Source organism: Microcaecilia unicolor, chromosome 1 (genome assembly GCF_901765095.1).
Source record: "Microcaecilia unicolor chromosome 1, aMicUni1.1, whole genome shotgun sequence".
Classification (NCBI taxonomy): Eukaryota; Metazoa; Chordata; class Amphibia; order Gymnophiona; family Siphonopidae; genus Microcaecilia; species Microcaecilia unicolor.
In genome coordinates this window covers 244,273,337-244,296,747 of record NC_044031.1, presented here as the reverse complement: position 1 = coordinate 244,296,747, position 23,411 = coordinate 244,273,337, and the positions used below count along the sequence as shown (strand labels likewise).

The window sequence follows — 23,411 nt, the reverse complement described above, 5'->3', positions numbered from 1 at the left end:
AGACTCTGGTTGATGTCATTGGAAATTTCCTTTAAATCTTATTTAAATGGGATGTAGATCGTTACATCGTCTGCGTATATGTATGGGTTGAGGTTTTGGTTTGATAGTAGTTTGGCCAAGGGTATCATCATTAAGTTGAATAAGGTCGGTGAGAGGGGGGATCCTTGTAGAACTCCGCATTCAGGTATCCATGTGGCTGATGTAGTCGAATTAGATGTCACTTGGTATGATCGTGTGGTTAGGACACTTTAAGAGTTCAACATTGCATGACTAGAGAATGACATGGGGACCAAGTATGTCCCCGCTCTGTCCCCGTGGGTTCTGTCTCCGCTCTGTCCTCATCTGCAGAAGCCTTGAACACTTATGAATTTATATTTAAATCTTGTTATTAAAATATAAAAAGGAACAATATGCTGTTCAACTGTTGTGTATAAATTACAATTATTATTATTACATTTGTACCCCACGCTTTCCCACACAATGCAGACTCAATGCGGCTTACGTAGTAATTTGAAATACAAAGTTAATAGAATTTTAATAAAACAGTAGTAAAACAATGTAAAGTTGGGCTTAGTAGTGTATGATAAGTTGAGCTAGATAATATATGACTAGGATAAAAGAGGGTAGACAGGATAGGATAGTGTAATTTGGGAGAAAGAGTAAGGAGGGATAAAATTAAGGAGAGATGGAAATAGAGAATAATAATAACAATGAGCGGCTATAATAACCCTCCTTCCCACCACCACCCTCTACCCTTCCAAACCCAACAATAGGTGATTTACACCCAGGTGGCTGGGTCCATCCCCCATCTGGCTCCTTTTGGGAGAATCATGTGCTTTGGCTCCAGTACTGTCCGCTGGAACCTTGAGTGCCTTTTTCTTGTCAGCTGCTGGCACCGGTTAAAAAAAAAAAAAAAGGTATTTGGATCCGAGTCTTTCCATGTTTCTGATCCTGACAGTGTTGGAGTGCAGTGGACTGGCTGGCTGTTCGGTCCTCCAAACTTTGAACTTTGTGAGGGAGCAGCTTCTCTTTAGGTTTTCAAGTTCTCGACTTGGTACAGGCATGAGTTCGGGGAAGCTCTGTTGGTGTAAGGCTTGTGGCCACAAGGAAGTTGAGGAGTCTGGAGCGAACTGTAACTTAGCAACAAGAGAGAGTTGGAAATGGATGATGGCTCTTCAAAGAACAGACCATGGAACGAGCAAACACTGGACAAACACTTATTTATTGGTAGTTGACAAAGACTCGACACTGCACCGTGTTTCGGCTAAACATGCCTGCTTCATGAGTCTGGGAAAAAATGCATACATACACAATTACATGTCATGAAATAGCAATATTAATATGACACAGTGAGTAAAATAGGATAGTCTTAAATGCAACTAAGATGTCTTCAAATTAAAATAATAAAGAAGTGGGGGTGGGGGGGGGGGGAGGGGGAAGGAGACCCCGAGCAGCTCAAGCTAAACACAGCCTGCCTTGGTCACAGCATGATGTGACATCCTTCAGTTGGTCTTTTTTTATAGAGGGCGGGGGAAGGGAGGAAGGGACCCAGACTTTCATGAAATCATTGTACTCTAGTAAGTAAATTAACTTTTCAAAGGGCATTTGTCCTACATTATCCAACCAGTCAGTAGAATGCTGTTGGTGCACTAACATTTCCATCTTTGAGCAATTGCAACCCTGGTCACTAGTAGCAGCTTACCAGAGGAATTTTCTGGGTGACCCTAGTATCCAGGTAGTATGACTAAATATATAATTGAACAGTCAACAGAGCAGGGTTTTATCTACATAACTTTTTATTTTGTAAGTGTATGACAGAGAATATTTATCTATTTGCATATGAATTTCTTTCCTATGTCTGGTCCAATAGACCATTCATGTTAAATCTCATCATCAGTGTTTTTCAACTTGTATACTGCAGCATATTGATATGCCACGGCTGCTCTCAGGTGTGCCGCAGGAGTTTTCTGTCACTCCTGTCCCAGCCAGTGACCTGGCATAAGATTTTTTCTGTAGCAGTGGGCAGCAATTCAGACAGCCTGTTTGTCCCATCTCCCAAATCTTCTCTCTGATGTGTCTTCCCACTTTTGCATAGGTGGGTAGCGTCAGCAACAGGGCTTGGGTTGGCACGAGCAGGCTTTTTGAATTGTTGCTGCTGACCATTACAGGAAAAAAGATGAAGGGAAAACAGAGAAGCTAAATTCCCCAGTGTACCCAGATACCATGGAACCTTCCTACTAAATCTATTTTAACTTGGCCATACATCACTGGCTCAGTTACAGTGAGTGCTTGGGTTTGGTGTGTGTTTTTGTGGCAGTTTGCTAGATCTCGTAACAAATTTTAACCACATTATTACATAGTGAAAATTATGCGACAATTCAGATTGTGTCCATTTGGTATGATCTCATTACTGTTTGTTATGGGGATAGTTCTATAAATGTGTGCCTGGTGGGAGTCTATTATAAAGGAATTTAGGCCTACAGATCTACAAATAGGATGCAGTGAAGGAATGTGATCACCACCAACACTGTGGTGTTGTGGGAATGGGGGTATTCACTTTAAAAATTGTTGCATGTTTGTGGCTAATCTCGTTTTATTTGAAATGTATTATTGCCCTTTTGCTAACTTGTCTTCGATAAAAAGTATTCAACTATAAAGAAAAGATAATACAAGAATTTAAAATTTAATTATTGAATTTTAAACACAATCTTAATACAGTAGGACACCAATTTATCTGAACTCCAATTATCCTGATGTCCAATTAACCGGATTGCTGCTTCTCCTTATCTTTTTCATTTTTTAATCATAATCTCTGTATCATAGTTATCACATGCCTGATATACAGTAAAAAAATATTATAACATCACAAATAGCTTGATATTTTTTCCCATTTATAACTGAAAGCAAAAAAAAAAATGCTTAATATGTAACGCTCCAAGTATATTCTCTTTACAAACAAGAATGTCCAATTATCCGGATTTGTGATTATCCGAACCACCCTCCGTAGAGGATAGTCCCACTGTACTTATTTTTTTACATGATAAAATATATATCCTTAAAAAAACTGATGGTGTTCCTTGACAATTTTTGTGCCTTGTCAATGTGCTGTGAGATGAAAAAGGTTGAAAATCATTTCTTTACATAGAGTGGAATACTGTTATACCAACCACTTAGTAAAGTTTTGTAATTGAGAGAGACAAGGCCCTTTTCTGAAAAGGTTTTTTAAAAAGTCTCTTCTAAAGGATAATAAGCTCTTAAGATATTTTCAATTAAAGTGTTTTCAAAGTAAGATTGAAATTAAGGTTTTTGGCTAATTGGGTAGTGTACCATTAAACAACTGGGTCAGCTTCACAATGCAACCATACTTACATTTATTGAAAAAGTATGTTCTAGAAAATTAACTGACAAAATCTAAGGATTCCTCAATAAGTTGGAGCTTTTTTTCGAAAACCCTAACTTCTGATTTAGGGCGTTCTCATAGGTTCATGTTGCTGACAGTCCAGTCCTGTTATGCTGTCATACTAACTAGAAAATTGTAGATTTCTTTGTAATATGTTTTTAAGTGCTGAGCACCGTTAGTAGTAATCTGTATTTTTCTTTAATTATGTTAACCATAATAATGATGTCCAATTTTTTTTTGTGTAGGTCGTATCTACAAGTGCTTGTTTACTGGCTCTGTGAGCTCACTACTGACACTGCCACTAGATATGCTATCAACGTAAGTGCTGACCTACTTGGTTACAATAATAATCCACATAAACATCAAAGAAACAATTTACCCATCAATCCAGTTTACCTTTGTGCACTGCAGCTCTTTTATTCCAGCTTATACCATGTTATTTGTTTCTCATAAGTTTTCTTCCAGCTATAGAAGAAGCCAACCATTTCGTGTCACAGCTGCTGCTAATGCTGTTGTACATGGATAGTGTTAGAGGCATTAAACAGATATTCATTTTGATGGGTGGTATATCAAATAAAGATAAACCTATAACAGTGTCTTTTCCTGTATTGGGACTATTTTCTCTTCTCAGAAATGTAGGTTCGTTCACATGTCCGTTAACTAGATTCTTTAGCTACTTCTGTCCTCTGTCCAGTAGAAATCAGGTCATTCGTAGAAGCTCATGGTAATTTTGGTTGAATTGAAAAGGAAAATAATTGGTGTAAAAATAAGTGACATTTATCAGGAATTATTCCAGAATTTGTGTTTCTGAGATCAAGCAAGCTGCCAACCAGAAAACACAACAAGATCAGCTCGAACAAACTTAATCTCCACTGCCCAAACAACAAAGGACTCAAATACAAATCAAAATATGCATCCAGATTCTCCTATTTAAGCGCACAACTATGGAATGCACTGCCAAAAGTAGTAAAAACGTGTGGCCACCTAAAATTCCGGAAAAAAAAAACAAGACTGTTCTAAAAGGCATACCCCACCGACCCAGCATAAGACTAGAGTACCTAGTACACAACAACACCAAGAACATAATGGACTCACCCCAACTCTCCCTCTTCCTACCTACCGTATTTTTCGGACTATAAGACGCACCGGACCATAAGACGCACCTAGGTTTTAGAGGAGGGAAATAGGAAAAATTTTTTTTTCCTTTTTCCCTCCTCTAAAACCTAGGTGCTCCGGTGCGTCTTGTCCGAGTTTTGGACCTCCGTCCCGTACTTACACGATTCCATGTTCCCTGGTGGTCTAGTGACGTCGGGGCAGGAAAGAGCCCCCTCTTTCCTGCCCATCGCGCTGCTCTCCGTGCTCCTCAATGCTTTCTGACGGTCTCGGCGAGATTCAAAATGGCCGCCGAGATTCTCGGCGGCCATTTTGAATATCACCGAGACCGTCAGAAAGCATTGAGGAGCACGGAGAGCAGCGCGATGGGCAGGAAAGAGGGGGCTCTTTCCTGCCCCGACGTCACTAGACCACCAGGGAACATGGAATCGTGTAAGTACGGGATGGAGGTCCAAAAACGCTACCTTCGGACTATAAGATGCACCCCCCATTTTCCTCCCAAATTTTGGGGGAAAAAAGTGCGTCTTATAGTCCGAAAAATATGGTAATGTTCTCCAATGTATCTATCATATATGGACCCTATTCTACCACAACCACACCACCTTGTATTTGTGCACACTTTGTATTTGTTCAGACCGTAACCGGCGAATGCCGCTACGGTACTATGTAAGCCACATTTGAGCCCGCAAATAGGTGGGAAAATGTGGGATACAAATGTAACAAAAAAAAAAAAAAAAAATCAAAGGTCTGTATGTCCTTAGCCAATTTCTGCCCTTAACCTCCAAAAAGCTAATTAGAACATTTTTAGAGCCCAGCATTTAAAAACTGTCAATTTTTATTTTTGAAAAAAATACTGTCTTGGAGTTTTGCTGTAAAGTCACACAGTTTTATATTGATTAGATGTAAACTGAAGAGATCGGCTGACAGGATTTTGTGTTTTTCTTCTGTTACAGGGAAAATCTGTTGGCAGACTGCTTGCAGGGTTGTTTTGTTGTGACTTGCACACTTTGTGCCTTCATTAGCCTTGTGTGGTTGCGTGAACAGATAGTCCATGGAGGAGCTCCACAGTGGTTGGAACAAAACCAACCACAACCACTCAATGGTGCAGTGCAACAGAATGAGGTAAAAAAAAAAAAGTTTTTTTTTTAAATGACAAATAGTATTAAAACTAAATTGATCTAGTAAATATGTTGCGGGTTTCTTTTATCTAATAAACTTCTTTATACATGGGTACTTTTCTAAATAACCCAAAATGTCCTACTGCAGCAGAAACTACTGCCTGAAATTTGAGACATTTTTCTGAGTACTTTATTTTTCAACAGGATGGAGCTCCATCACATTGAGTTCACAAAACAGTTCAGCTCTTAATGAAACCCCAGAATTCATTGAGCCAGCAGCTCAGTGGTGTCGGAGACACTTTGAGCACAAATTATGAATTAACTAAGAAAAACAAAACCATTATGCTAATGTATCTTCAAAGGTCATACTAAATGTTTAAACAATTGCAAAGTATTTGGGGTCCTGTTTTTTCCGTGTAGAATGCTGATTATCAGTTCTTTTGTGGTCTCTAATATATGTAAATGTATCATAAACTTATCCTGTAACAAACTCAAACTAAATGCTTGTACATTTAGTGTGTAAGTACAGGCCATTCTCACTATTTGCGGCGGTATGGTTCTTAGAAAAGTTTGCAAACTTCAAATTTGTAAATAATGAACATATGAGGAAATGGGGGTTAGGTTCCAGCTGTACCTATATTTCAGCGAAACCGTGGAACATAAACAATTCTATGAGAAATGCAGAGTTAGTTTCCTGAATGGGACAACACTCAAACACATGCACAATTAACTTGTTAATAACACCAAAAATGCAAAGTGAAAGGAAAAAAAGGCTGTTTTTTAAATTCGCATATTTGCGAATATGCAAACAGCAGCGCAAATGGTGAATTGAGTTGTATATTTGCACCTTTACGGATGTGTGAAACAGCGAATACCAAACATTTGAATAGCGAGAACACACTGTAGAAATGTTCTTGTCTAAGCTGGCACTGTGCTCCACATGTGGGTGTTATTCTCTGCTACCAGCAGATGGAAGTAGAGAAAAAGGTAGGCTTTTCCAGTGAACTCACCAGTATAAACTGCTAGTGCAATGAGAGTGTTCAGGTATTTTTCTTTACCTCTAGTAGATGGTAGATTGTTCCGGCTGGTGATCCTGGCCCCTGGCCTAGCAGCCCTGTTCTGCTGAATCAGACCTGGTTGAATACAGAGCCTTGTGGCCAGTGGAGGGGGCCCCAATCCAGGGGCCAGTTGTCATAGAGGGGACCCAGGTGGTGTCGGAGGTCCTGAGCACCCCTGCTGTTTTCCCAGAGACTCAGGTAGAGTTCTTGGGCACCCAGTCTCCCTCAGACTGTGACTTAAAGGAGGATCCTCCCCCCAAGGAGGAGGACTAGGAGTGTTCTCATGTGATTCGTCCCTTCAGGTGTGAGGATCTTTCCTGCTTTATTGACAAGATGGAGTGGAGGAGTGGGCCTAATGGTTAGTGTAGTGGGTTGGTGAACTGGGTTTGATTCCCACTGCTGCCTGATGGTTGGCAGTGGGTTGAGATCCTGGGGAACCAGGTTCAATTCTTTCTACAGCTCCATGTGACCCTGAGCAAGTCACTTGATCCTCCATTGCCCCAGTACAGCAGTAGTACAATGGACAAATTACTGTGAGACCACTAGGGACAGACCCGGTACCTGTAAAATGAAACTGTAAACTGCTTAGTTGAATATTTAAATGAATGAATGAAGGTTATTAAAGGTCTGGGGATGCTCAGGGTTCCCTCTGAGGGGGATCTTTGGAGGATCTTGCGGGACCCCTGAAGCGTTTTCCTCTTCACAATGCCCTTACCCACATGATCCTGATGGAATGGGACTCACCTGATGGGGCTCTCAAGGGGACCAGAGCCCATGAGTGTTTTTACACCTTTGCACCCAAGGAGATGGAGAGATACTGGGTGTAACCTAAGGTGGACCCGCTGGTTACAGCAGTCACCAAGAAGGCAGTGGCCCCATTCAGAGAGGCTTAGCTCTCTGCAAGCTGCATGAAAATCAAATGGAGCAGCAATGTTGTCTCACCTTTTCTTTTGGTACCTCGAAGGTTCTGACCACCATTTGTGGCAGTTACGTGGCTAGGGCCATTCTTCGTTGGTTACAGCAGTTGTTGGGGTCTCCTGAAATTTTTCATCTGGAGTCTGGGGTGGCCTTCCTGATAACATTCTTTATGGCTTGGTCCTCTTCTCCTCTTGGTCCATGGCTGCCTATGTGGTGGGGCTGAGCTGGCTGTGGCTCCATCATTGGGTTGTGGGTTTCTTTATTTAAACAGTCTTTCTATACCGCCTAATATAACAGGCAGACTGTTTGCCATTGCATGCAGCACTTTCGCATGGAGACCCTCCAGTTGGTGATTGCCTTGGTTCCTGGGAAGGTTTTGATGTTCCTGGAACTCCCGGAGGCCTATCTGCACATTCCCATTGTGGAGTATCACAAGCAGTATTTCTGCTTTTGCGTGCTTGGCAGCCATTTCTAGTTTTGGGCTTTGCCTTTTTGAGCTGGCCATCGCTCTCCACATCTTTGCTGAGGTGATGATGGTGGTAATGGCGTATTTGAGGCGCCAGGCTATCAGGGTACATCCCTACGTGAACGATTGATCTGGGCTGATTCAGAGGCGGCTTTCTTGGAGGCCACTTCTTAGGTTATTGCTCTCCTGGAGAAGCAGAGTTAGGTGGTAATACATCTGAAGGTACCTATGCCCAATCCAGGCCCTTGAATGTTTGAGAGTTTGGTTTGACAAGCTTGGGGGATGGTTTCCCTCCTCGAAGAGTGAGCTACGAAGCTTCAGGCTCAGAAATGTAGACTCTGTAAGCTTACGACTACTAAGGTTTGGGACCACCTGCAACTTTTGGGTTCTGTGGTGGCTGTCTTGGAGCACTCGGGCAGCCCTGTTATTCAGGTGGACTCCAATTTCACAAGACTTTGAGCACCCGTTGCCTTTCTCTGCCAGGGCATAGGCCATTCTGGTGGGTCTGTCCAGGGAACCTCATTTAAAGGGGTCCTCAGTGGGTGGTGGTTATCACATATATGAGTTTCCTCAGCTGGGGTTAGGAGTGCACTATCTGGTCTGGGTGGTTCACTAACTGCCTGGAGATGCAGGCAGTGTGGCTGGCCTTGTAGTGCCGCAGTAGTGGCTTTCATAAATAAACAAGGCAGCACTTGGAGCCAAGCGTTGGCGTTGGAAGCTGAGAGTCTCTGCTGTTGGGTAGAGGCACACCTATAGGCCTGTCATCAGTACATATAGCAGGCAAGGACAGTATCTGGGTAGACTTCCTCACACTCCCAGTTGGATCCAGGGGAAGTGGAAGCTGGAGCTTGGTGGCTTATTGGCTCAATCAGGATTGTTGGGGGCCACTGATGTTCAACTTGATGGCCACAAGCTTTATGCCAAGGGGGAGTGATTCTTCAGTCGCTGAAAGGAAGCATCCTCATAGGGGATAGATGCCCTGGTACAGCCATGGCTGGTAGAGGAGCCTCTGTAGGTCTTCTCTGCATGGCCTCTGATAGGCTAGCTTATGCACAGAATCGTGTGTCATCCTCATCTTGTTCTTCTGGTGGGTCCGGATTGGCCCCTCTGTCTTGATATGTGGACCTAATTCGCCTGCTGGTGGACAACCACTTCCTATGCCCAGGGGCTGCAGGCTCCTGTGGCAGGGACCAGTGGATATGGAGGATCTGGATCCCTTCTGGCTTGCAGTTGATAGTGATTTCCACCTTGCTTAAGTCCCAGAAATCTTTTACGTCTTTGGCTTATGTTCTGGTCTGGAAGGTTAGGGACCTGTTCATTTTATTTATTTTTTTCTCCAGAAGACTGTGTCAAACTATACGGTTCCTTTTCTGCCCAAGGTGGTCTCAGCATTTCATTTGAACCAGGTCTGTATGCCCTCCTGCCTAGGAGGGTCCGATACCCCTGCTAGGAATTTAAAACGAATTAGATGTTCAGAGTTCATTGCTTGGTGGAAACCCATATTTCCAGTACTCTGTTTATTTTCCAGAGTTGTATCTCCTGAGTTGAAAGCTCACTCTATGATGGCTCAGGTGACTTCTAGAGTGGAGGAGATTTGTTAGGCAGTGATATGGTTGTTGCTGTGTTCCTTTGTCAAGCATTACACGTTGGATATGCAAGCCAGAGCTTGTTCACAGTTTGGCAGACCTACCCTCAAGGGGGGGGGGGGGGGGGGGGAGCTTTGTCTTCCTTCCCCTGCCCAATAGTTCTGCTTGAATATATCATACATGTTCAGGATGATGCAGCCTTAGAGACCAAGGCAGGTGAAATTGTCTTACCTGATAATTTCCTTTCCTTTAGTTGGCTGCACTGTTATGAAGCCTGCTCTCAGGGTGCACTGCTCTTTTCCTTTCAGTTAAAAAAAACAAACATCAAAAACAAACAAACATGATGATGATTGGGAGTAGTGAGGAGGTAATCCTTGGAGATGTAGAGTAGCGAGTGCCACTCTGTGGGGTTGTTTGCTTGCATTATTTTTTGCAGCTGCTTTGGTTGATGGGGCATGGGTGTGCATTGCAAAGCGACCTTCTGCTTTGACAGAGGCATACTGTAACTCTGTCAGTGCACCAACAGGTTATACCAGTGAGTTCACTGAAAAAGCCTAGCTTTTTCTCTGCCTCCATCTGCTGGTAAGAGGGAATAACACCTCACATGTTCAGAACAGTGCAGTTGACTAAAGGAAAAGAAATAAGGTAAGACATAATTCATCTTTTTTTTTTTTCTTTTGTCCATGCTAGACCAGTCCAGACAAATGGATTATGGCTCCCTGCCGGCAGATGGGGAGAAAAGAGAACTCAGAGCTGACTTTACTCCCCTTATAGTGAGCTATTACTGCCTTCAGCTCCTCAATACATATCTCTCTTCAGCAGATTATGCAGACATGTGACTTGCTTCTAAGAAGGCTTTGTAGACCCAGATTCCTGGTAGAATATAGATTGAACCTGAGGGATGCTGCAGGCAATAGTACTTTTGGGGCTGATTTCCCTCTCTCCCTTGAATCTGTTCCAGTACCAGTGGGTCCAGTGTAAAATGATGCCCAGTGACTTATTTGGAGGAGTAGCCTAGTGGTTAGCGCATGGACTGATCCTAGGGAACTGGGTTCAATTCCCACTGCAGCTCCTTGTGATTCTGGGCAAGTCACTTAACCCTCCATTGCCCCAGGTACAAATAAGTACCTGTATATTCTATTTAAACCGCTTTGAATGTAGTTGCAAAAACCACAGAAAGACGGTACATCAAGTCCCCTTTCCCTTCCCTTATCACTCTTGGTTGGTCCAACAGCGGGAGCTACTGACAGTATACACTCCTTATATCCTTGGCGAGCAACAGGGAGGTAGTAAAAGTCCCCTCTTTTCCTTCCCCCCCCCCCCCCCTAAAAAAAAAAAAAGAATGGCTCTGCAGCCTTTTCTGAGATGCCTCTTTATCTTGGATTTTGTAGATTGCTTGCCCATCTGTTTTCTGGGACCTTCAGAGGAGGTAATGCCTCGGTGAAGAGGTTATTCAGAAGAGAGGATCTAGTGATCCTTATTTTGTAGGGGATGTCATCCTGGTACCTCCCTCTAACTGGCAGGTCATCTGGGATGGATACGTTTATGTTGGCTTGCTCCAGTCAAAAGCTCGCCCCCTGGTTAGACTGGGGAGCTGGCTGGGGCGTTTCAGCTTGTTGCTGCGGAGGACGGAGCATGGAGCCTAGGTCTGCTGAAGAGGGTGGGCCAAGGGGGGTAAACAGATGCCTTTGAGAGTAATAGGTACTCTATTTCCCACCCAAAAACCTCCAAGACGTGAAGTCCCAGAAGAAGAGGGCTGAGACAAGAACTTGATGGCATCAGTTCTCTTCTTTATGATATCCGCTATCTCTTCCACCTTGTCCCCAAAACGATAGTCTCCTTAGCAAGGGACATCTGTCAACTTTTTCTGAACTGCTGGCTCGAAGTCTGAGCCACAGCAATGAGAGTCTGCACATTCCAACACATATGGCAAAAAGCCTGGATGACACACTAAAAGCATCAAATGATGCCCAAGAAATGAGCTTCTTAAACTCCTGCTTATTTGCAAGATGGCGAAGATCTGCGACCTGCTCCAGTGGGAGACTGTCCACAAACTCGAGCACTCTGCGCACCAAGTTCTTCAAGTTGATGCTTGTGTAGAGCTGGTAGGACCGGATGCAGGCAATAAATATTGAGCCCTGAAACACCTTTCTCCCAAAAGGCTCCAGATTGCGAGCATACCTGACTGGGAAGCCAAGGCATGGATCCTCAAACTTCTGGCTCTTTTGAAAGCAGATTCAATCACGATGGAATGGTGCAGAAGATAAGACTTCTCGAATTTGGGAGCCTTCCGGACCCTATACATGGCATCCACCTTCCTTGGGACAACCTGCATAGAGATGGGTATCCCAATTCTTTACTTGTGCAGTCTTAAGGATGTTGTGAATGGGCACTGTCACAGCTTCCTTGGGAAAGGAGTCATACTCAGGGGTGTCCATCTCAGCCCTGGGCTCGTCCTTAATCGCCAACTTAAACGGAATGTCTTCTGCCATTTCCTTCAACAACTGGACAAAGGAGAGCTCCTCTGGAGGACACTTTCTCCTTTCTTATATTGTACCGTTCCCTCGGATTCTTGTGACCCTGCATTTTTTATAATTAAGTCTTAGTTGCTAGGTCCTTCCTCATATCATCCACACCCTGTTGCCGAGTTTGGTATCATCAGCAAAGAGACAAACATTATCAGACAGCCCTTCCGCAATATCGCTCACAAAAACGTTAAAAAGAGCCAGCTCAAGAACTGATCCCTGCAGTACTCCACTGACAACATCCCTTTCTTCAGAGCAAGCTCCATTTACCACTACCCTCTGTCTGTTTCCATTCAACCAATTTTTAACCCAATCAGTTACTCTAGGTCCCATAACAAGGGCACACTATTTATCAGTCACCTGTGCAGAACCGTGTCAGAGGCTAAGTTTTTTTCCAAGAAAGGTGTGTGCCCCCTTATAACATCAGATTGCAGGGTAATTGAAATAATCTGGAGGGGAAAGGATTACTCACTTCATTGATGAGAACTTCCTCACCAAGAGCTTCAAAATTCAGCTCTCAGTATCAGGAAGTGCTCGCAGAAGAACTCTTCCCTAGGCCCATGCAGTTGAACCCATTCTACCAGGGGAAGAAGGGAAAGGAGTCTATTCTAAGTACTTCCTCATGCCCAAAAAGGTAGGAGGATTTTGTCCTATCCTAGACCTAAGAGTCCTGACAAATGTCTGGTGAAAGCAAAGCTCATGATGTTCATGTGCACCATTCTTCCTGTGATTCAGGAAAAAATTTGGCTGTGCTCTCTGGACTTAAAGGATGTTTATATTCACATCCAGATATGTCCCAATCACAGGAGGTATCTCAGATTTTGAGTATGGAAACACCATTGCTGTGTTCTGTCATTTGGCCTTGTGTCCATTCCCAGGGTGTTTACAAAGTGTCCTTCAGTGGTCACAGCATTGCTACTAGACTGGGAGTGCACGTGTTTCCCTATCTGGACAATTGGCTGGTAAAGAGCACATCAAAGAGGTATTAAAGAATCAGTGTGGAGAACTATTGGGGTCCTGGGACTTTTGAGTAGTTGATTATGAACCCTAGTAGCTCTACCTGTTTCCAGTACAACAACTGGGAGTACATTGGAGCCCTGTTAGACATGGTTCAGAATCAAGTCTACCTTCCTCAAGTGAGAGCAGATGCATGCATTTGCATTTCTCATCAGGTCGCAGTATCCAACAGGTCTTAGCTTGGCAGATGTTGAGGTTATTAGGCCACAGTGCATGTCACACCTTAATGTGCAAGATGCCCAGTGGAATTTAGCTTCCCAATGGTGTCAGTCCACGGGGAACCTAAAGGATGCCACCTCAGAGCTGAGATCAGCCCTCCTCTGCTGGACAATTTGAACCAATTCAACTCGAGGACTTTTCATTCCTTCTCCCCAACAAGTTCTGAACACAAATGCATCCAACCTTGGGTGGGATGCTCATGTAGATGGGCTTCACACCCAGGATCACTGGTCCACTCAGGGGACTCAGGTTTACATCAATCTCCTAAAAGTTTGGGCAATATGGAATGCTCTAAAGGCTTTCAGAGATTGGCTGTCAAGCCACATTGTTCTAATCTAAACAATCAAGTTCTCATGTACTGAACTAAACAGACAAGTTTTCATGTACTATTTCACAAAGCAGGGCATGCAGGATCATACCGCTTGTTTCAGGAGGCAGTTGGGATGTGACAATGAACCATGGTGCTCAACTCAGAGCCACATATCTGGAGGAAAAAAACAAGAGTCTACCGGACAGACCGAGCAGGATGATGCAACCTTGTGAGTGGTGTCTCAGGAGGGCCATAGCCCACAAGATCATCTGAGAATGGGGCATCCCCTTACCCCCTTGGTGGATCTCTTTGTTAAAGTCCCTCAGTTACGCTCCAGATTCAGATCACATTGCTGAGATCTGCAGATGAGCATTGAATGCTTGCTGCCTTCATTGAGAGGGCCTTCTGTATATTCTCCAAACTCACTGATAGGGAAGAGACTATTGAAACTCAAGCAGGACTAGGGAACCATAATCCCCATCACACCTTATTGACCATGACAGACTTGGTTCCCTCTTCTTGTGGTGGTGTCCTCCAAAGAGCCTTGGAGATTGGAGTGTTTTCCGACCCTTATCACAAAAATGAGGGGTGTCTCCTGCATCCCAGTCCTTCGCCTTCACAACTTGGATGTTGAGAATGTGGAATTTGCATCCCTTCAATTGCCTGAGGTTCTCGCCAAGATCCAGCTGGCTTCCAAGTAAGATTCCACTAAGAGGTTTGCAGTGTGGCATGAGGGCAAAGTCCTAGGTCCTTTCACTTGCCCTACACAAAAACTGCTTGAGTACCTTCTAGTTTAATATCTTTTATTGGATTTCAACATAATACAATAGAAGCAAGAGCTCACCACAGTTCAACAAGCAACAGTTACAAACATGGCAAAACTGGAGCTCACATTTAAGAAACAACTATCCACAACTAGAATCACATTAAGAAAAAGGGGGAATAAAGAGGAGGTGGAGGAAAACAAAAAGGGGGGGGGATGCTGGAGGATACAAATCCAGACATGGAGCATGCATAGGCCACAAAATACATCAACCTCAGTGCTTATCTCTGTACCGAAGCAAAATAGGACACCAGTGGTAGTCATTTTTCCCTATAGGAAGCGAAGCGAGAAGATTTCTTCGCCAGATGTAATTCGAATTTGTACATTTGGAGCAATGAGTTCCACCATTCCTGATAAGTGGCCTGATGTAAGGACTTCCAGTGAGAGAAGATCACCTTCAATGCCAAAGAGACCATGGCACTAACAAGAGCCCCCTCACTAGGAGTTAACTGACCCCTGAAGGACTGTTCCCGAAGAATCACAAATTGATAAGAGATGGTGCCAGGAAGGGGAAAAATGGCTACCAGCTGGGACCAGACTTCTGACCAGTACTTGTGAAGGCACACACATTCAAATATAAGATGCCTGAGAGTACCCGTTTGGGAATGGCAAGACCAACAAGACAGCTGGACTAGACGGATTAATAACATGCAACTTATACGGCGTCCAGAGGGATCTATGCAGAAAGAAATACATAGACTGCGTGGTGGTAGAAGAGTTAGAGCACCTGAAAAGGGACTTCCACAGCTTGCCAGAAATAGGTTGCTGCAAGTCTTCCTCCCAGCACCTTCGCAAACCAGTACATTTAGTGCTGGATTTACAAAGAAGTAAAATCTGAATCTGAAGCGTAAAGGGCCTTGTAGAAGGTTTCAAAAGCCTTCAGAATTTGAGAAGAGGAGGTTAGTGGGAGCCCTGCAGGAGAATTAACCATTGCAATTCTCTGACTTGTCCTTCTGCCCTTCAAGTAAGTGGCAAGTAGTTTACCAGCTTTATTTGCGTCCGAGTAGTACACAGCGCTCTGTTTTAAAAATACCACGTTAGATATGTCGGCCAGCAGGGTGTTGTACCTTCTATACCTCTGAGTCAGGGTTGAAAACCATAAGGTTTCACCTCAGTGCAGTTAGCCCTTGCCATTATTGTGTAGAAGTTAAGCCCATCTTTGTAGAACCTGTAGTTGCTTGTTTTATGTGAAGTTTGCATTTGTTAGAGACCCTATAAAACCTGCAACAGTGTCATGGGACCTCAATATCATCTTCACAGTAGATGAAAGCTCCTTTTGAGCACTTGATTCCTGTCATTTAAAATACCTGATAGGGAAGGTCTTCTTTTTGGTGGTGGTTACTTCACCTTGCAGAATCGGTGAGCTGCAGGCCCTACTAGCTGATCCACCTTACACAAAGTTTCATTATAACAGAGTAGTTATTTACATGCATGCTTCTGTGTCTTGAGTTCCATCTTAACCAGTTGTCCTGCAAACATTTTTCCCAAACCCTCATGCCCATCCTGGTAAAAGTGCATTGCACATCTTGGACAGCAAGTAATCCTTAGCCTTCTATGTGGCATGGACTAAAGGTCATAGACGGTCCACCCAGCTTTTTATTTCTTTTGATCCAAATAGGATGAGGGCAGCCATCGGTAAACACACTTTAGCCAGTTGGCTATCATACTGCATCTTTTTTACTTATGCCCAGGCTGGGCTGACTGTTGAGGTCATGTCATACCCACGATGTCAGGGCCAAGGCTTCATCAGTAGCCCACTTGAGGTTGGTCTCCATTGAAGGGATTTGCAAAGCTGCAACATAGTCTTCTATCCACACATTCACATCTCGCTACTACCTTGAACAGAATACCCGACACGACAGCCAGTTTGGTCAGTCAGTTCTGTAAAAATTGTTTGGAGTCTAGATTTCAACCTGCTGGATGAGATTTGGAAAATTCCACCTGTGGAATCAAAGTAGTAAAGAGATTATGGATGCCTTTCAAAGTACTCTGCTCAATCAAATGGTGATGGAACCTATGAAGGAAGGAGCAATGCTGGATCTGTTGCTCACAAATGGGGGAAGTGTCGAATATCCAAGTGGGTGTCCACCTGGGCAGTAGCGATCATCAAGTGGTTTGGTTTGATACAACAGCTAAAGTGGAGGGAAGCTACTCAAAGTCCTGGATTTCAAACATGCTGACTTTCATAAAATGTGGGAGTACATGAAGAAAGAGCTGATGGGTTGGGAGGACATACAAGAAGTGGAAAGACAGGCTGAAAGGAGCTATAAATAAGGCTGCTTACCTTTATATGAGGAGAGTAAATAAAAGCAAGAGAAAAAGGAAACCTATATGGTTCTCCAAACAAGTGACTGAGGAAATAAAGACTAAAGAGTTGGCATTCATGAAATACAGAAAAACTCAAGAAGAGGAACACAGAGGAATACCGGATGAAACTGAAAGAAGCCAAGAGAGAGATACGTCTGGTGAGAGTGGAAAAATAAATGCCTAGGAATGTAAGGAGGAGAGACGAGAATTTTTTCACATATATTAGTGAAAGGAGTAAGGCTAAAAAAGGAATTGTGAAACTGAAAGATACTGTGAACCTCTATATAGAGAATGATGAGGAAAAAGCAAATGTGCTATGCAAATACTTCTGTGTTCACAGAAGAAAATCTATGGGAATGACCACAATTGGCTGGCAAAGGTACATATGAACATGGGTGGATATTGCACCATTCTCGGAAGAGGGTGTTTATGAACAACTTGAAAATTTGAAGGTGGACATTGCCATGGGACCAGACTGGATCCATCCCAGGATACTGAGGGAGCTCAGAGAGTTTCTGGCGGGTCCTTATGGGGAGGGTGATTGCCTAGAATACCCTCCTGAGGAAGGTGATGGAGAGAAAAACTGGAATGGAATTCAAAAAGGTGTAGGATGAACACAGAGACCCTCAATTGGAATCTGTAATTAGAAAATGAATGGTATAAAAAAAAAAACCCAAAACTTTAAATGGTTGCATGTGTGTGTGCATGTTGAGTGGCGCTTTAGTTGACTCTGGCTGTGAAGAACTAAGGCTGGTGCTGGGTCCCGTATATTGGCAAACGGGTTTAGGATGGGCTGGCTTCAACAAACTCCAGTAATTTGGAACTTGAGGACAGTCCTGGGTAGACTTCTACAGTCTGTATCCTGCAGTTGACAAGATGGATTTGGTTAGACTGAAGTGGGCTTTGATGGCAACATCAGTAGTTGGAAACTAAGGACAAGATCAGGTTGACTTCAACGGTCTGTGTCCCAGTAATGCCAAAGAAAGACAACGATCAAGTATTTTATATCACATTCATTCATTGGTTTAATCATGACTTGATATTAAGTGTGATTGTTGGGCAGATTGGATTGACTGTTCAGGGTATTGACTAGGTTTTTATCAGCCATCATTTGCTATGTTGCTATGCAACTCCATCCCCTAGGGCTATTCTTTTCTGTTCCAGGCTGCACCTTCACAACAGGACTATTTTTTTTTGTTATTTATTGGTTTTCATTGGCCTTCTTGTTACAAGCCCTTATTGACCATTGGTGGTTGTTTTTGGTGAGTGGTAACTAGGGATTCCCGCATATAAGAACTATAGTCCTGCTTTTCTTCAAGAAGGCAAAGTTACTCACCTGTAGCAGGTGCTCTCTGTGCAAACATAAGTTCTCACATACCCTTCTGTCTCCCCTGGGAGTTGTATTCTTTATGCTTTTTAATGCAGTTGAGGGTCTTACATGAGTTGGGTGTGATGGCACATGCGTGGTTGGGCCTGCCAGAGGCTTCCAGAAACTGAAGGAATGCTGGGCAGTGTCGTCCTGCTTGTGAGAACTTGTGTCCTATTGTCCTTGGAGAACATTTACTGCAGGTGAGTAACTTTGCTTTCTCTCTTCTCTCCAAGAATATGCTGTATGACTGGCCAATGCAGAAAAGCTATCATGAGTAGCAGCACACTTTTACCAGGAGGTGTATGTGGGTCTATGATGCAGGAATGGGTCTGGCATGTTAGCTAGCACATTTAAATCACGATATTAGCTATTCTGCTCTGATGCAGAGAAGTTTGAAGGGAGCAGAGTGTCAGCACAACAGGACAAAATTACCACCAGGCGACATAAATAAGGGTTGGCTCCACCTCAAATCAGGACAGAAAACTAATATCACTGACACCCCTGCCCTTGATTTATATCTTAAGAGCAGGAGTGATGCCCACTCTTGCCTGTAGTACCACCGTCTTGAAAAATATCAGTACCTGACTCTACGTGATACATCCTGGAATGTATTGGGTGGGGGTCTCTCTCCCAAATAAGGAATTTTACCTTTATTTGGTAGTCTCTGCTGAAACTTCATCCAGGATAGAAAGAAGCCACAAAAATTCACAAGACTTCTACATATAAATTGCAGTCCCTGTAGACCTGACCTGCAGATCTTGGCAGTGGCATTCCTAGGGGGGCTGACACCCGGGGTGGATTTCCGATGCACCCCCTCCCCCGGGTGCACGCCACGGGGGGGGGGGGGGGGGGGGGGGGTGCTGCGCGTGCCGGTCAGCTTCGTTTATTTCCATGCTCCCTCTGCCCCGGAACAGGAAGTAATCTGTTCCGGGGCAGAGGGAGCATGGAAACGACCGAAGTTGACCGGCGCGCGGCACTCCCCCAGTGGCGTGCACCCGGGCAGACCACCCCCCCCTTGGTACGCCACTGGATCTTGGCGAAGGAGTGCCTAACTACTGCTATCACATTGTGTTTATTAGGAACTCTACTCCTACCCTGGACAAAGCCCACATGATGAGTTATCAAAAGGGTAAATTAGTCTGTATTTGATTGATTGACATTTTTGCATAAGTTTTAATATCTGTGTTTAGTAAAAATGTTGATCTGTAAGATATTACTTGTGGATTCTACCTGGTGATGGAATAGTGATAATTAAGGTTTCATTAAGTCTATAGAGGAACTCTCTCTCCTATTCTGAGTTCATACACTGCTAGCAAAGTAGGTGTGATGGCCTAGAAATGTACAATATTCTATTTGTAAGCCGTCCACTTTCGGTGTTATCTGAGGAGCGAATGTTCTTATGGCCATCATATCCTTCTTTCCACTGAAAAGGCTCATTTAATCTAGGTGCTGCATCAGTTAAAGTTGGGAGTTTTGTTTGTATTTTAATAAGTAACTAATTTTTTTTTTCTGTTTAAATCATTAAGAGTTGGCCTAATGGAGAGCAGTTGTATTAGTTTTCAATGTGTTTTAAAAAGCTGTAAAATTAGGGGTACAGCATGCCTCAGAATTATATTTGTCAAAAGATCTTATTCAGGGACATTAGAATACCTTTTTGTTTGTAGGTGCCCAAGTTCCATCCCCAACCCTGTTCCCAGATCTGCCCCAAGCCCAAGGTAATACCACCAATTTTAATGTTCATTCTTCTAGTCAGGCCTCTTCATATGTGCTGTTTCAGGCCTCGACAAACCTTCACTGAATCTAGGAACCAGCCCCAAAATCTTAGAATTGGTGGCTTAAACTTTTCTTTCTCCTCCATCCCACCAGTGTTGAAGTTCAGTTTGAGGGGGGGTGGGGAGATGTCCTTTTTTGAGATTTGCACAGGTCTTTTAGAAACTGATTTACTTATGCCCGTAGACAATTAAAGTTTAGCAAATTGGCCCTTAAGGTACCACCGCACATCGCTTCCAGAAAGCAGCAATCTCCCATCCAGAAACATGGTATTAGCTGTATGACATCACCCACTTGATAGGTGAATTGCCTCTTTTGTTTCACATACCACCATAGCATTGGTGATCACCTTTCCCTACCCCCACCCTTCACCCAGTTTTTTTTTCTCTGAGCCTGCCACCCATCACCTGGCTGACTTCACCTGCAGAAGAAATGGCATGTTTTCGGCTTTGCTACTGCAGCTTGGCTCTCTATAAGACTTGAAACCATGAGATGACCACAAACTTTGTGCACTGCATGGCTCAAATTTATAGAAAACTGAATCACAGAGAAGTAGGAAGCATGCTATTTTCTGAAGCAATGCAACCAAAACACTACTTGAGGGCAAGAAATCCTGAGCACCTGAGGTTTGTCAAGCCCTTTAACACATAATGCCAAACACCAGGCTGTATCTAGAACACCAAAACAGGAGCCTCATACCTTTCCGCACTGACCTACTACATGTGCAAAATGAAGAACACACATTCAACAGAGGTTAAATTCACTCAAAAATGAAAATCTATTTGTATTGTGTATCAATTAAAAAACTAAAGAGAGAAGTTCCCATGATAACACATCTCCAGCCTATAACCCCCCCCCCACCCAACTGTTCTCTCTGCTGCCTGTAGACCTCCCCACCCTACCACCATATTCTCTTGTCTTCTCCAGCTTCCAGGCCTTGGCACCACCAACACACACTCTTCTGCCTTCTCCAGCCTTTCCCGCCTCCTGCAGTGTTCTATCCTGGCTTTTCTAGCCCCTCCTGCTCCTCCAGGTCTTCACTGATCTGTTGGCTGCATGCTGCATTGGAACCTGGATGGGGGGAGGGGGAGTCTTGGTAGGTGGTGATTCAGTGCTGTCAGGGCTCCAGCAGCAGCATTAAATTCAGTGGCAGCAGAGCGAGCAGACAGTCCACCTGTTAATCAGCAAGTGATCAAAGTTGTATGTTTTATAACTTCTGTCTGCTGATTGATGCTGGGTGAAAGAGGTGAAGCAATGACAGCAGTAAGAAATTTTTGGGGATGCCATTAACCTGTGACTCCCCCTGTTCCAATACCTGTGTTATTTGAAACATCTTTCTTCAAACAGCATCCGTGTCAAGCAGTGTGCAGTAAGAAGAAATTTAAAAGGAAATTTCCAGCGTTGAGTACTGTGCATTCCTTGAAAAGTATATGTGCCTACCAGATTTGTCTTCCCCCTATTCTCTACCATTTCCTTCTCCAAAAAAAGAAATTTCTATGGATCTGTAAGGGAAAATGCAAATTGATTTTTACTGTTAGGATGTTCTTCTATTTTTATCAGCTGTGATTATTCTGAAACTCATCCTTGTAGGCTCAGGGTGTGGTACATGGTGTAGCTGAAAATGTTGCTGTTGAGCAACCTGCCAACCGACCTGCAGAAAATGCAGTTGTGGGTGAAAACGCAGAGGTGGCAGAAGAGCCAGCTGATGAGGAGGAGGAAGACAATGAAGATGAGGAGGATGCAGTGGTTGAGGATGCAGCAGATGCAAATAATGGTGCTCAAGGTAATAACTTTATCACCCTTCAGTTTGACTTTTGTTTAAAATTTATAATCTGCAAATCAAAATCTTCTTGGCAGGTGAAAAAGCAACATTTGAAATCATAATAAAAAATGATAGGACCAACATATATACAATAAATCTGCAGTTCTCCCAAAAGCAATATCAAACACTTGAGCCTCCTAAATTGAAGAATGCCTGTTTCAAGTTGTAGTTCGAGAGAGGAAAAATTTTTATTGTAAGAAAACTTTGAACACCTAAGTGAATTTTTTGTAAAATATATCGGCGGCAATTCACTTTTTGTTTGTATAGTTGAAATAAGATGAAGGTATGAGATTGAAGTCTTACAGATTGAAGTGAAATTCAATGTTGATGAGTCGGAGAAACTGAAACAGAACTCTGTAAACCTGGAAGATGTAATGGGGCAATTTGACAAATTGAAGAGTAGCTAATCACCTGGACTGGATAGTATACATCGCAGAGTACTGATAGAATTGAAAATGAACTTGCAGAGCTATTGTTAGTAACAGAGGCCGACCAAAACTGTTTTTTTTTTTCCTTTTGTATTGGCGAAGCAGAAACTGTCTAACCACTTTCGGCTGAAACCGAAACTGCAGTTGACACTTACCTGGTTTCAACCGAAACCAAAAACTAAAGTTCAGTTGTGTGAATATGAACCAATGAGGCTCACTGGAGATTGTCAGCGCTTGTAGTTGGCAGCCCACTGCTAAACCTACAGGAGTTTATTACCCTCCCAGTCCCAGGAACTGCAAGCACAGACTGACAACTGGGAGAGCAATTTTAACAAGGACTTCTCAATAAGTCTGGTCCATTTAGTTTCCCAAATCAATGCAGATGTAGTTAAATGTTTTCTGAGTCAGAACCTTAGTGAGAAGGTTTTTTCAAAAATCTAGTAAACATGATTTTTTTTTTTTTTTACTTACATAAACAGTGCACAAGTAAAGTAGCATTGAGATGTTTCCCATTTGTGTATTAATTAAAGGATAAGCATGATATAGATTCTTAACTAAAATAGAGTAAAGGAGTCCAGACACAGTCTACAGTGCAGACATTTATCAGCCTGATGCACAATCCAGAATAAAAAAGCACACTGTTACTGAATGTGTGAGGACTGTATGCTCTGAAAAATTACAATCAAGAGTAATACACTTCTCAAATGATTTTCTAATATATAAACTTGAGTTCATTGTAATATCATTTCCCTACTACACTATAAGCTGACCAGTACATGTACTTCAAGATAATCATTGTAGGTTCTTTTCTCATAGAATCTAGTTTATGCATGCCATAATTTTGTTTAAAATGCTGCATCTTCATCATACCCAGCAGAACCTGGAAATCCTTTAGAATCACCCAAATCATATCCAAGCCAGAATATATATAATTTAAATAATGAAGGACCATATTTTACCTCAAAGCAAAATAACCTCCACACACATGGACCTCAGCTATGAAACCTGAAACTAAAAGCCACAGTTCTTTTACAGTGGCTGACTTTGTGTCACATTTGGAGTGACAGCTGATGTCATATCTCCACAGATAGACTAATTGCTAAGGAGCATGTCTTCCCAAATTTACAGACTTAAATTCCTGCTAAATTTTGGTATCACAAGC

At 43.1% G+C, this 23,411-nt stretch overlaps 1 protein-coding gene across 1 annotated transcript in view; it reads left to right on the top strand.

Moving 5' to 3' along the window:
* Positions 1 to 23,411, top strand: part of LOC115471567 (E3 ubiquitin-protein ligase MARCH6-like) — a 284,950-nt gene that overhangs the window by 46,839 nt on the left and 214,700 nt on the right. The window contains exons 5-7 of the mRNA XM_030205205.1: positions 3,646 to 3,718; positions 5,467 to 5,635; positions 21,590 to 21,782. Of these exons, the coding sequence (XP_030061065.1) occupies positions 3,646 to 3,718; positions 5,467 to 5,635; positions 21,590 to 21,782 (435 nt within the window). The remainder of the gene's footprint in view (positions 1 to 3,645; positions 3,719 to 5,466; positions 5,636 to 21,589; positions 21,783 to 23,411) is intronic.